Genomic DNA, 13868 nt, shown 5'->3' on the forward strand with positions numbered 1-13868 from the left:
TAATAAAAAAGTAAGCGCCCACCGTGGGGCTCGAACCCACGACCACAAGGTTAAGAGCCTTGCGCTCTACCAACTGAGCTAGACGGGCTTGTTGAATATCTATTCCTTATTTTAATATATATAAATAAACTTTTGGACATATTTTTTGCTGAATGGTTTTCTATTTATAGCAAAAAGATAGAAACACGGTTGGATGTGGAATTAGATATGAACCAAAATCTTTCAAATCATAAATTTCTAAATGCTAATTTTAATACGTAAAATTGAATTTAAGCAAATTAAATTTATTTTTTTTATATCCGTATTTGATGCTAAAGATGCTTAATTTAATGAAGAGAGGGAACGAAAATGGGGAAGTTTATGGGATCTATCTTCGGTTCGGTTCGGTTTGAACCGATTTAGAGTCAAAAGTTACAAACCGGAAATCAATTAGGGCAGTTCACTGGTTCATGGGGTGTGTAGCGGAAGGGGAAGTTGTGCGGCTGTTGTTATATATCAGAGAGGCGCCCTTGCTTCAAAAAGAGGGTTATCGAAGAAGAAGACGAAACCGTTTCGAATCGTTATCCGAATCTCATAGGGATTTTTGGAGGATCTAACCCGAACAGTCACACAAGGTAAGCATTAAATCGATTTCAGTGAGTATTATACAGATTCGAATAAGTGGTTATGAACCCTAGTTTCATCGCTGTGCTCTTCTGATTCTTTGTGTTGTTTCAGATGGACATGTATGAGAGAGTGGCGAAGCCCAAGGCTGAGACTCCGATTGCTGAGAACGAGATTCGTATCACCAGTATGGGGAGGGCACGTAACTGCATCACCTATGCGATGGCTCTGTTTCAGGTATTGTGTTGAATCTGAAAGTACTAATCTGTGCTGTATCATGAAAGTTAGAATAGTACTTGTTATAATGAAGAAGTGGTGTCCATAGTGTTGTGTATTGGTGGAGATAAGAGATTTGTTTTTTTATTTTGTAATATAGGAGAAAGGATCGGATGAAGTTGTTTTCAAGGCAATGGGAAGAGCTATCAGCAAGACTGTCAACATTGTTGAGCTTATCAAGGTATGGTAGTGGTTGTGTCTGTTTCAGAGCACAAGAAAAGGGTTATGTTGTGTCTGACAATGTATAACTGAATCTCTTATTGCAGAGAAGGATTCCTGGTCTTCACCAGATCACATCTATTGGATCCACTGACATCACTGATACCTGGGAACCTCTAGAGGAAGGCCTTCTTCCGTAAGTGGATTGTCTTTTTTTCTAGTAATACAATACTGTACTCATCTCGACCTGTTATTGATTTTCTTGTCTCTTCTCCTGTAGAATCGAGACAACAAGGCATGTGTCGTTGATAACTATTACACTTTCGAAGAAGGAGCTCAACACATCCTCTGTTGGGTGAGTTTTTTAATGCTTGGTGTTTGGGTCTAGTTTCCATATAAGGATTTTGTTCTCTTTTAAGAACTAAGGCTCTGTGCCTCAAGCGCTTGTCTGTCTATAAGAATGCTAATAATAACTGATGTTGCAGGTACCAGTGTCCGATCCCGATTGAGATGGTGAAGCCATTAGCTGAGATTGATCACGAGGGACGAGGTATTCATTCACCTTCTGACTTTTTTAATGAGTGTTTTCAACGCCTCGCCTTGTTGACTTTTATATGCTTATATTCTATCTGCTGTAGAGGGACCACCAAGAGGTAGAGCTAGAAGAGGCAGAGGCGGAGGAAGGGGAAGAGGTGGCAGAGGTATGATTGCTTTCGCAATTTCCCTTTCAAAATATTAGTTTCACCTGATTCTGTGGAGAAGGGTTCCAATCTTGTGGTTTTGATTGTATTTTTTCGGTTCTCTTAGGTGACGGGTATGTGAATGTTGAGTATGATGAAGGAGCTATGGAGCCTGAGCAGTCACCTGGTAGAGGAAGAGGGGGCAGGAGAGGACGTGGTGGTCGTGGAAGAGGAGGTTATGGTACTCAACCTCACTACGAAGCTCAGCAAGATGGAGGGGACTATGGACACAATGCTCCACAGTATCGTGAGTATGATGATGGAGGTATGGATCATGAGCGTAGAGGAGGGCGCGTGAGAGGAGGAGGAGGAGGACGACGTGGTGGCCGTGGAAGAGGAGGTAACAATGGTCCTCCTCCTTACTACGAAGCTCAACATGATGGAGGAGACTATGGCTACACTGCCCCTCCTCCAAGGGATCATGGGTATGATGATGGAGGTATGAACCCCGAGCGATCATCTGGTAGAGGAAGAGGGGGCGGGAGAAGAGGAGGACGTGGAAGGGGAGGTTATGGTTACGGTGGTGGTCAACCTTACTATGAAAATCAACAAGATGGAGGAGACTATGGATACAACAACAATGCTCCTCCTCGTGGTAGGATGATGTTTTAAAACACCATTGTTGTCTCAATGTTTTTAACCAGTATTTTGCTTGAGGGTTTTAATGTGAAAAAGTTGTTGGAACAGGACGTGGTGGCCGTGGAAGGGGAGGAGGTCGTGGAAGAGGAGGAGGACGTGGTGGATACAACAGATCGGAAGGACCACCGAACAATGCAGCTGCTTAAGTGAGCATGGTCGTTGAATGGACTTTGTTTTTTTTTTTCCTTCATTATCTTAAAAAGAACCAGATGTTGCCGTAGAATAATTTCCATCTTTGATTTTGTCTTTTAGGTAATGTTAAATGTTCATTTATTTTATGAATGTTGCCTTTGTGATTTCTCAGGTTTGTTTTGTTCCTTGTAGACATTTCCCAGTTTTGTCTTTTATTTTCGAGTTATTGAAAATTTGCAAGTTTTGGTATTTAACATTTACTTACACGAAACATGATGGAGTCTGACAAGTACACGTTCTGTGTCTCAAACTTCACCAATCATTGATTCATTTCTTCAACCCTTCCCGGCCTCGCATTTTCACACCACCAGTATACGTATCTTGTCATTTAAGTTGCGTTGAAAAATCTTTCAAATATATTCAAACCCAAAGCCCATTGAGCGGAAAACAAACCAAAAACAATGAGACAATATGATAAATACCTGCTGACTGTTTTGGACTGCACAAGGAAGGCCCAAAAACTAAGACCCGTAGGTCAAAAAGTTAATCGCCGTTGCCGGGGATCGAACCCGGGTCACCCGCGTGACAGGCGGGAATACTTACCACTATACTACAACGACTCTTGTTGCTAATTTGAATCTTAACCTCGAGATCTACTGTTACTTCATTGTTCTTCTTTTTTTGGTTGATCAGAAGAAGTACAACGAGGTTATTTTTTTTTTTTTTCACAAAAGATTTATTTTATTAATGATCAAAATAGTCAACAGATATAACATCTCTTATTACATTTGGGATACAAGGATGATATATATATTCGTCATTGTCTTGTAGTTGTTGTTTTGCCAGTAGGTCAGTTGTTGTTCCTTCTGCCTCTCATGTTTTTTCTCATGAGTTAATGTTCTGTTTTGGTTTTAATTTTTTGGTCGTTTCTTAGGCTAAAGCTTGTTCTTCAGCTAGCATTGCTCGTCTCAAGAACTTAAACAGAAGGACAATCGATGTGATTGCTTCAAGACTGTATTTTTACTACTCCTTGAGTTACGAGCGCAAACCGGTGATCTTGCTGATATACGCGAGTTAGTATACTAGTAGCTCAGGTTCGCTGTACGTGGTCTTAATCAGTAGCTCAACATTTAATTCTTGCAGGAATCTTCTCGCTTTTCATCATTCTGCAACCCTTCGCCATGATGAGTTGGGTCAGGTATGTGCAGCCTACACTCATTGCTATGAAACGTTTTGTTTGCTACTTAATGAATAATATATTTGTATTGGATGCAGGAAACACTTCTTAACCTTTTGCTTCGTAACTACCTGCACTACAATCTGTATGATCAGGCAGAGAAGCTAAGATCAAACCATGCATAACGAGGCGGTAAGGGCTTTGAGGTTTCCTCCCAACACGCACAAGGAGAAAGAGAGCGATGAGAAGAGGAGAGAGAGGAAGCAGCAAGAGGAGGAGTTGGCTAAGCATATGGCTGAGGAAGACGATGATGACTTTTAGTCCGTCCGATAGAGTTTGTTTACTCTCACTCTGCCCTTCGTTCCAAGTGTTTTTAGAGGATTTTTAAATTGTTTCTTTTAAATACTTTGCTTTCAACTTTAGAACAGAGATTTGTATGGTTGGTTTCAGAAGATTGGAATCTTCTCAACTTCGTTTAATGGTGTTTGGATGATTCTCGCATCTTCAGAGTTGAATACTTTTAGCTATCTGTGTTGGGGCGGCTAGTTATTAGAACATAGGCATGTGAAATGTTATCATCAACTGGGTAATGCAAATTATAATGTAATTAATCCCTTTTTATCTTTTTACTACCAGAAGGATGAAGACTAGACATGTGGCATGACCATTAAATAATGGATTAAATAATGGGTTAAATAATTGATGCATACATTAACATTAGTCTGTCCCTGCCAAACTAGGTTTCATTTTCTTTTGATAAAACAATATCATGTTCTGCTTTAATTTTACAGGTCTTTGTTATGTGATTCATTAATTTTTCAATAATGACAATCAGTAACAGATTCCCGGGCTCTTACAACTATACCAACTAGTTAAAACATCATCAACGTCATTGGCTTTACAGTTCTTACACTAATCAAATCTAGACAAGGTCCTCAAGTCCTTAACCTTGTTGGTTCCATGTCTTTTTTTTTTTATCAAGGAGAAGTTTATATAGTTTGTGTATAAATTTCAAGATGTGATATTATTGTTTTTTTGTAAGAAGTGGCAGGTAGGTTGTGTAAGGCGACAGATGCCGTGACGGTGATCTTCGTCAACTTAGATTGGAGATCAAGTTTTGAGGAACGAATAATCCAAATAATAATAACTATTAAAGCGATTTGGCATGTTGCTAATAATACATGACAAGCAAGCATGTGAGTCTGTGGTAGATGAACCCTGCACATGTTTGTATCATATCACAAACAAAAAACTCTCTTTTGTCTTTCTTTCTACTCTTTTTATTCAGTTAAACAAAAAAGGTATCAGTATCCACCGCATAACACAGTATTATGAACTTTTTAAGGGAATATAAACACAAATGCATATTACAAAACATAGTGTGCAGAACTACTGTCTTTTTTGGACTTAGTATTACTTACAAATATACAGATGTAGAAGAATTAAATTAAGATATACACAGGCTAGATAAAGATACAAGACCCACATGTAAGGTTTTGTTGCTACGTACTACATAGTTTACACACACTGGCCACCTTTATTTAAACACCACTCTCTATCTCTCCTTCACTCGATCATCATAGTCTCTTTCTTCTTCTACAAACAATATAGTCATGGCAAAGTCTCTAGCTGGAGTGGCGCTTTTAGCCGCTCTTTTTATAACGGTTGATGCGTTTAGGCCTTCTGGTTTAACCAACGGTCACGCCACATTCTATGGAGGGAGTGACGCTTCAGGAACAATGGGTAATTTTAACAATTTTTATTTGTTTTTTTCTTCTGAAATAATGTAACGAAAACTGATAGATTTTTGTTTATTCAGGCGGAGCTTGTGGGTACGGAGATCTATACTCGGCGGGGTATGGGACAATGACGGCGGCGTTAAGCACGGCTCTCTTTAACAACGGAGCTTCGTGTGGAGAATGCTATAGGATAACGTGTGATTACGCGGCGGACTCAAGGTGGTGCAAGAAAGGAGCTTCCGTGGTTATTACAGCAACTAACTTCTGCCCACCAAACTTTGCTCTACCGAGCAACAACGGTGGTTGGTGCAACCCGCCGCTAAAACATTTCGACATGGCACAACCTGCTTGGGAAAAGATCGGGATTTACAGAGGCGGGATTGTTCCCGTCGTTTTCCAAAGGTTAGTTAGTTGCTAAAAGAAGATTAATATATGTAAATGAACCCACTAAGTTTCTATCTGATCATTTTAAACCTTAAATTAACATAGTTTACGAAAACATGGTTATAATGTTAACTACATAACATGTGTTAGTTGATACATATTAGCCATATAATTCATGTAACTAATGATACATTAATATTTTTAGATGTGTTACTATGTGATAGTTTTATAGTTCGCGTAGATATCAATCATTTTTTTCATCATAAAAAAGTTCTCCAAATTCCAAATTGAAATAACAGATCAATAGTTGTTGAATCCGGATTTGTTTAGCTTTTAAACATAGAGAAATATAGTGATGGATTTTAAAATGAGATAGATAAAAGAAAGTTAAAAGGTTTATTTTTTTTTTAGTTTCTTAAAAGTTTTAACTGAAATGTCTCTGTTTTTATTTTTGGTCATGTAAAAAACAGAGTAAGCTGTTATAAGAGAGGAGGAGTGAGATTCAGAATAAACGGAAGGGATTACTTCGAGCTAGTGAACATATCGAACGTAGGAGGAGCTGGTTCCATTAAATCTGTATCCATTAAAGGATCAAAGACTGGTTGGTTAGCCATGTCTCGCAACTGGGGAGCTAACTGGCAATCAAACGCTTATCTCGATGGTCAATCTATCTCTTTCTCAATTACCACTACTGATGGTGCTACAAGAGTGTTCCTAAATGTTGTTCCTTCTTCTTGGTCCTTTGGACAGACTTATTCTTCCAGGGTTCAGTTTTAAATACTTTTTTTTTTCCTTTTTTTCCCTGTCTGAAAGATTATTGGCAGTGGTCGCGCTTTGAGTCTATTCTTTTCTCCCGGAGCGACCCGCCCGCTTTGTTATTATTATTATTATCCCTTATATATTAAAAGAGGAGCATTGGAGTTAATGCTTTCACACCATGTATGACATGTGTCCATTGTACAGAGACTCTCACAAATTAGTTGCTTTAATTGGTTTTGCTATTACAGAATTTTTGGAAACGTTTCATTGATGTAGAAAATTAAAAAAACCACTCGTGGAATGAGTTATCACGTAAAGCTTAAGCTACGACATCACCGTACCATCGTAAATATTATTTCCCATCATGAAGACTTTCTAGAACATATACGGGTGTGCTCTGTCAGTGCATATCGCGAATCACTAGATAGTAACACATGTAAGTTAGAAACACAGAATCGAGAAAATGAAGACGTAATTAACTTTTCTCTTATACGGGAGATATGAACATTCATATCGGCGAAGAACTCAGCATGAACACTTTCAAGAAGAGAACACTCTGAATCTTAGAAACGATACATCACCGAGCTCGCTAAGCATTTTTCATCCACACTGCATAATGGTTCTTGAACGTGTATATATTGTATGAACTATATAACTCACTCTTTTCTCTTAGAAGAGAGACATGACTATTCATCTCGACGAGAACACTTTGAAGCAGAGTACACTCTGTATCTTAGAACCGAGACATGACCAAGCTCGCTAAGGTGCGCAGCTCCACACTGGAGATTTTTTCGTTTTATTAGTATTCTATTCACATTTATATTTTTGTTTTGGCTTTCAATATCTTACTTAAGAACTATTATGATAAATTCTTTAATTATGCATCTTAATAATAAATGAGCTTTTAAGTTATAAAAAAACTTATTTTATTGTTTAAATATGTTTTTACCGTTCTTGAAACTTTCTTCCGGTGTTATAAAGTCCTACTTTATCAATCATATATTGCAAATACAGACTTTATTTTGGATGTCAAACATTAAATCATCGAGTCAATTCACTCCGCGCAAGGCGCGGGTTATCACCTAGTTATATATTATCTGATTTGATGCACTTTCTGTTGATGTTTGTTTAAAACATAAATACAATATTTTCTAAAATTACCATAAGAAATTGTAATAGAATATAGAGGATGCAAGAAAATAACAAGGAAACAAATGAATAACGAGAGGTGAAGAAGTTTGTAGCTCAGTTGGTTGATTCTAAATGACAGGTTACGAATGGTGTAAAGAGACAGAGGAATAAACACATTTCAGTGACGGTGCCAGATTCTAAATGCCTATCAATTTTTTCCTCAACAGTCTGATTTCCACCACAATCTGAAGCTTATAATAATAATGGCAATGACACTCTTGCAATAGGTAGCTTGATCTTCAATTATCATGGCATCAGTTTAGTTAGAAAGACGAAATTAGGTTTATTATTTCTTCTGTAATAAAGGAATCATTTATGTACCTTGTGGTCTATTTAATGAACGAAAACATGTTCTCAGAACACAGCCAAATACATTGCCTTTGTGCAACTAAACCTCTTGGTCTCTTTTGACCCTGATAACGTATTGGTGCATATGCATAATTAGAGTTGTGAGTTTAGTGCTAAATCCTACCTTAATAGCTTCAAAGAAAGGCATTAAAAAAGGCAACAAGTAATAATACATTTTAGATTAAACAAGTCGTTAATATTATGATAAGTCTCTTTTAAGAGAGGACTTGTATACACCCTCCTCAACATCAGCAAGAACCCATTCATATTATGCTATTGGCAAAGATAGATAGAGTAAGTGCAGCTCCAACCAACAACGCCGAATAGATTTATGTATCTTGTTAGATATTCTATTTTATTTAATGTAATGTCCTAAATGAAAGGTTGTTCAAAAGAAAATTAAAATATCCCGTTTTAATGGGTTAACGAACTTAAATCTGATAAAAATGATTAAATAGAATATTGTAGCTCATATAAAACTGATCGTATACATCAAGATCCTCGACTAACCAATCCTACCTGATCAAAACAAATTCAAGCTAATCAAATAGGATATATGGATGGATGATTATGCCAAGAACAAAAGCATAGTTTAAAACCCAGTGAAGATTACAAGAACAACAAAAGAATCAGATAGTTTCCTTCTTTGACTCAGTTTCACTAGAAATGTGACAAAAACATTGAAAGACATTCTTACATATTTATCCCCTATATATTAATTGAGAAACATTTGAAAAGATGTAACCTCAATTTTGTATTAATTAAAAGAGGCCCCAATGCATAGGTGGCACTCAATTAGGTAGTCAATTACATTCAATTGAAAAATAAGTAGGTCCACATTCGATTTTTATATGTTGTTAGATACATAAGTTGGTCAAACTATATGATATAATGATATGATATGTTATTTTATTTCCTTAAATAAAACCTACGGAATTACCATAAATGACTAATATATATATATGACAATTAATGCTTTTAATAATAAAGATTTGATAACAATTTTTATCTCCTCCATCATTTTTTGTTTAATTTTATATTATTAAAATAAATTAAACAATCAAATTAGCTATAAAAATAAAATTTAGATTTTTTCGTATATGTTATATTTTGAATTTTTAAAAACGACAATAAATGACTAAAACTATTAAAATTATTATGTTAAAAATTAATGACCAATGGTTTAACATTTTTATTATAAGAAGATACACATGATTTTAAAACCATATGAGTAAAAAATATCATTTAATAATAAATAAATATATATATAAATTAAACACTATATACCATAAGATTACATAAATATTTTAATATTAAAACTTTCAATGAATTTTCAAGAACATTTATAAATTATAAAATTATTAAAGATTTCAGATTGAAAATTTTGTTATCGATGATTTAAATATTTTGTTATAAAACGATATGAATGATCATAGAACCGTATGATTATAAATTCTTATTTAATAAATAACTATACAAAATATACTATTCTTAGAAAAATAAGTTGGTCCATCTTAACTTATATTACACTTTTTATAAAACTAACTATCTAATTGATAAATAACGTACCAAAAAATGTTTTGCACTTTCCTTAAATAAAAGCTACGAAATTACCTAATATGATTAACGTATATGTGAAAATTAATTATTATGAATAATAAATATTTGATAACAATTTTTGTATCTTAGTTCTTTTTTTAATTTTATATTATTAAAATATATTTAAAAATCACATTAAATATATAATAAAAACATTTATATTTTTCTTATATGTTATATTTTGAATTTTTCAAAACGTCTATAAATTATTAGAAATTTGAAGATCCCCACTCTAAAAATTTTGTGATCAATAGATTATTTTTTTGTCATAATAAGTTGCAAATGATCATAAAATTGTATTAATATGAACTTTTATTTAATATTATAAGAAGATACACATGATTTTAAAACCATATGAGTAAAAAATATCATTTAAAAATAAAACACACATATATATATATAGATTATACTATATACCATAAGATTACATAAATATTTTAATATTAAAACTTTCAATGAATTTTCAAAAACATTTATAAATTATAAACTTATTAAAGATTTCACATTGAAAATTTTGTTATCGATGATTTAAATATTCAGTTATAAAATGATATGAATGATCATAGAACTGTATGATTATAAATTCTCATTTAATAAATGACTATATAAAATATACTATTCTTAGAAAAATAGGTTGAACTATCTTAACTTACATAATATTTTTTATTAAACTAACTATCAAATTGATAAATAATCTATCAAATTTGTTTTTGCACTTTCCTTAATTAGAAACTACGAAATTACCTAATATGATTAACGTATATATGAAAATTAATTATTATGAATAATAAATATTTGATAACAATTTTGGTATCTTAGTTTTTATTTTTTAATTTTATATTATTGAAAGATATTAAAAAATCACATTAAATATATAATAAAAAATTTATATTTTTTCTTATATGTTATATTTTGAATTTTTCAAAACGTTTATATATTATTAAAAATTTGAATATTCCCACTCTGAAAATTTTTTGATCAATAGATTTTTTTTTGTTATAATAAGTTACAAATGATCATAAAATATAACGCATATGAATTTTTATTTAATAAATATTCAAACTAAATAATATATATATATATACTAATGATCTAAAGCAACAAGATTGGCTGATCAATTTAGTCGTCCAGTTGAAATCTTTCAAAAGTATGTGAAAGACTAAAGTCAAAGTAAATATGGTTTTAGAATAGTAATTATATTTTACTAACCGAAATACCAAAAAAAAACGAACCGAACCGAAACCAACCCGATATTCGGATTGAACACCCCTAATCCAAATGAAGCCAAACTATTGTTTCATTCTCAAAAATATAATAAAAAGAATAACTTAATTCCGCGCAAGGCGCGGATCTTATCCTAGTTACTTTATAAATGTTTCATAAACCCTACAAAAGTATTTTTTTTTTGATGAATCAAAAGAATCAAGAACTTGGTCCTGTGATTTGCGCAAACACTAGTCTTCTTGATCTATTAATAGTGTGGAAACAAAGGTAGAGATGTTCTTCAAGCTCTTGCAATTGCTCTAAGAATCTTTCTTCATGTCCACTAAACTCTCTCAAGGCTTCCTTTAACACTTCAATCTTCCCACTCTTAGCACACATGGCAGCTACCGTTTTTCTATGCTCTATCTCATCGCATAATCTCCCGGCAAGTCTACTCAACGTATCCAAATCATTTATCATTATGAACATTCCTTTAGCTGCTATATCCATTTGTGTCCCGAGCTTCTCTAGCGATGGATCGGTCTTGCTCTTATTCTCCACGTTCCTTTTCGCTTTCTTCTTCTTCTTCCTCAAAAGACCTAATGAGCATAAACCGAGCACAGCAGGAGCTACTAAGACGCCGAGTATGCTGTGTAACGCCACGATCAGCAATGTAATAACAATCGCGCTATGTGAAATCACTAGACTACAACCTCCTAGCTTCTTGCAAAACTTAAAGAACCTGTCTTTTCTTCTGATTCTTCTCCTTTTAGAAGTTAATCTAGCGAGCAACTCCGAGTTTGCATCGTGAACTCTCCGGAACTGAGCTTGGTTGATGATACTATACAAAGGGTTTTTCAGCAAGGCGTATCTCGAGAGCTCTTGAAATACCAAAGCACGTTCAGGGGTTTTAGCACCATTATTACAAACCCTTTTACCAATCTTGATAACCCTTTTGATTTTTACGTGATTGATCTTGATTTGTTGGATGCATTGAAGGAGAGACTCACATACATCACAAGCGTCGGAGCTAAAGTCAAAGAAGTTAGCTAGAAGATTGTGGAAACTCGAGTCTTGCATGAGAGCATCGAGAGTTTCTTGAGGAGGGTCGAGCAAGTAATCGGTGAAGTGTGAATGGAAGCTGAGATCTGAGGATGGAGGAGAATGAGAAGAAGACGGAGGAGAAGAAGAGAGTTTGCTAGATAATGTTATGCCTAGTTGATCTTCTGCTTTTGTCCGAATATCTAAGTAGGACTTTGTCCTAAAAGCTTCCTTGTACTCCTCGTTAACACTTAGCTTGGACGTCAAGCTACGACGATATTCCTTCTCAGAATTTTCTGCTCCATTGACAAAAAGAAAAAACAGTTTAAATAACTCAAAATATCTCTAAAAATGGCGAGAACAAATCTAAACATTGTACAAGTAAAAACATTTCAAGATTCTTTATAAAAAATTTCAAGAGCTTAAAAAAACAATTTCAAGAACTAGGTGTAAGAGAAGAAGAGAAGCAAATCATTCAAGATTTTCATGAGAAAAAATTGAGAAAATAAAGAAAAAAAAGTTTCACCTTGTCTTGCAGAGGAAGATTTTAACCTAGAACTAAGAAGATTCTTCATTTTCATCATCTTTGATGGAGCTCAAAGGTATATGTGATTCAGGTGAATGATAGACAAAGCTTCTTGTTTCTTATATACATACGTTTTTGTTTTTTTTGTATGGCGGTTTATGATTTATTTTTGTGATTAAAAGTATATATATAAGCGTATATGTAGGAATGATTGGTTAGACAAAGATTAGAGAGAGAGATGAAACAAGGGAGAAGGAAGAGAAGATTGAGAAGCGACAGCTAGAGAGATGGTGTACGTTAGCACCGCTATCTAGATTTTCCTTTTGGATCTTTGAACGATGTCTTAAGGCGCAAGTTAGATGGTACGACACGTTGCGCTTTTGACACGTGTTGTGCTTTAGGGGTGAAGATGACTTGTTATTTTGGAGAAGAAGTTTCCTTTTACGGTGTTTAATGGATAAATAATGAAATTCGCCAGGGAGATTAATTTTAAAAGATCATAATTCGTTACGAGAAATTAGTATGGAGTTCCTCGTACGCTTTCCCAAAACGAGTGTTTGCCACGTAGAACTATTTCAAATATTATCTGATTTGGAAATTTGTTTTTTTTTCTAATTATTATTAACTAGGTGGTTGTTTTTATAAAGAATTTTAAACTTCTGACAAGTTGATTTCACAAAACATGATAAATATTTTTGAGTTAAAAAAAACATTATTAATAATCTATGCTTTATAAGATTTTAATAGTTATTATAAAATAATATACAAATATAATTCATTATGTAAAATATAAAACTGATGACAAAAAAAAATTATTTTAATTATTTCATATAAAATATTTGGTCATTATATTATATAGTTTATAAATAATAAAAAATAATTGATCAAACATTTCTGATCTTTCCATAATTTTAACAGTTAGTTACCATAAGTTATTATCTGTAATATTCTATAGATTATTTGGTAAGTGATATTAATTGATTCTATTTTTATCATTAATTTTAGTTTTAATTATAACAAATAAAAATTAAAAATCATCGACCAATCAAATTATAATATTTTTTTTGAAATTTTACAAGTGATCGACACATAAGCGAAAGTCACTTAAATGACTTCTCATTTAATATGACTTTTCATTTAATATATAGAAGGATTTTTTTGCTAATCTTTTGTAGATTTTTTTAAAGACATTTATCATCCAAAGTCTCAACTCTCAAGCAACAAAGAGTGGCCCTCTTAATTCTTATCTTTCAACATCATGTGATTGAGATGTTTGACATTTTGGTAAGATATAAAATATCTAATCATGGACTTATTCTTTTGAACTAATTTGATGCAAATCATGCATGGAC

At 33.6% G+C, this 13868-nt stretch overlaps 3 protein-coding genes and 2 non-coding genes across 5 annotated transcripts; 2 read left to right on the plus strand and 3 right to left on the minus strand.

The window, feature by feature from the left end:
- Positions 1 to 15: 15 nt before the first annotated feature.
- TRNAK-CUU lies at positions 16 to 88 on the minus strand. The gene has a single exon. It is a non-coding gene; the product is annotated as a tRNA-Lys (tRNA).
- Positions 89 to 421: 333 nt separating this feature from the next.
- LOC106440745 (protein FAM98A) lies at positions 422 to 2798 on the plus strand. The gene is made up of 9 exons (XM_013882479.3): positions 422 to 614; positions 718 to 840; positions 980 to 1060; positions 1146 to 1234; positions 1319 to 1393; positions 1524 to 1588; positions 1677 to 1739; positions 1846 to 2373; positions 2466 to 2798. Exons 2-9 carry the CDS (start codon positions 718 to 720, stop codon positions 2561 to 2563), a joined length of 1122 nt encoding a protein of 373 aa, XP_013737933.1. The 5' UTR covers positions 422 to 614; the 3' UTR covers positions 2564 to 2798.
- A 299-nt stretch (positions 2799 to 3097) lies between these two features.
- TRNAD-GUC lies at positions 3098 to 3169 on the minus strand. Its single transcript has one exon. It is a non-coding gene; the product is annotated as a tRNA-Asp (tRNA).
- Positions 3170 to 4870: 1701 nt separating this feature from the next.
- LOC106444585 (expansin-A11) lies at positions 4871 to 6747 on the plus strand. Its single transcript, XM_013886041.3, has 3 exons — positions 4871 to 5469; positions 5546 to 5867; positions 6320 to 6747. Exons 1-3 carry the CDS (start codon positions 5340 to 5342, stop codon positions 6624 to 6626), a joined length of 759 nt encoding a protein of 252 aa, XP_013741495.1. The 5' UTR covers positions 4871 to 5339; the 3' UTR covers positions 6627 to 6747.
- Positions 6748 to 11040: 4293 nt separating this feature from the next.
- On the minus strand, positions 11041 to 12690 carry LOC106444587 (UPF0496 protein At1g20180-like). Its single transcript, XM_013886043.3, has 2 exons — positions 12517 to 12690; positions 11041 to 12286 (listed from the first exon to the last, which is right to left on the minus strand). The coding sequence occupies exons 1-2, from the start codon at positions 12572 to 12574 to the stop codon at positions 11169 to 11171; spliced, it is 1176 nt and encodes a 391-aa protein (XP_013741497.2). The 5' UTR covers positions 12575 to 12690; the 3' UTR covers positions 11041 to 11168.
- Between the last annotated feature and the right edge of the window lie 1178 nt (positions 12691 to 13868).

This window comes from Brassica napus, chromosome A8 (genome assembly GCF_020379485.1).
Source record: "Brassica napus cultivar Da-Ae chromosome A8, Da-Ae, whole genome shotgun sequence".
Taxonomy (NCBI): Eukaryota; Viridiplantae; Streptophyta; class Magnoliopsida; order Brassicales; family Brassicaceae; genus Brassica; species Brassica napus.

Coding starts and splice junctions, on each gene's coding strand:
- LOC106440745 (XM_013882479.3), top strand. CDS start 718: ATGGACATGTATGAGAGAGTGGCGAAGCCCAAGGCTGAGACTCCGATT. Junction 1,394..1,523: donor CTCAACACATCCTCTGTTGG/GTGAGTTTTTTA, acceptor CTGATGTTGCAG/GTACCAGTGTCCGATCCCGA. Junction 1,740..1,845: donor AAGGGGAAGAGGTGGCAGAG/GTATGATTGCTT, acceptor CGGTTCTCTTAG/GTGACGGGTATGTGAATGTT.
- LOC106444585 (XM_013886041.3), top strand. CDS start 5,340: ATGGCAAAGTCTCTAGCTGGAGTGGCGCTTTTAGCCGCTCTTTTTATA. Junction 5,470..5,545: donor TGACGCTTCAGGAACAATGG/GTAATTTTAACA, acceptor TTGTTTATTCAG/GCGGAGCTTGTGGGTACGGA. Junction 5,868..6,319: donor GTTCCCGTCGTTTTCCAAAG/GTTAGTTAGTTG, acceptor TGTAAAAAACAG/AGTAAGCTGTTATAAGAGAG.
- LOC106444587 (XM_013886043.3), bottom strand. CDS start 12,574: ATGATGAAAATGAAGAATCTTCTTAGTTCTAGGTTAAAATCTTCCTCT. Junction 12,287..12,516: donor ATCTTCCTCTGCAAGACAAG/GTGAAACTTTTT, acceptor TCAATGGAGCAG/AAAATTCTGAGAAGGAATAT.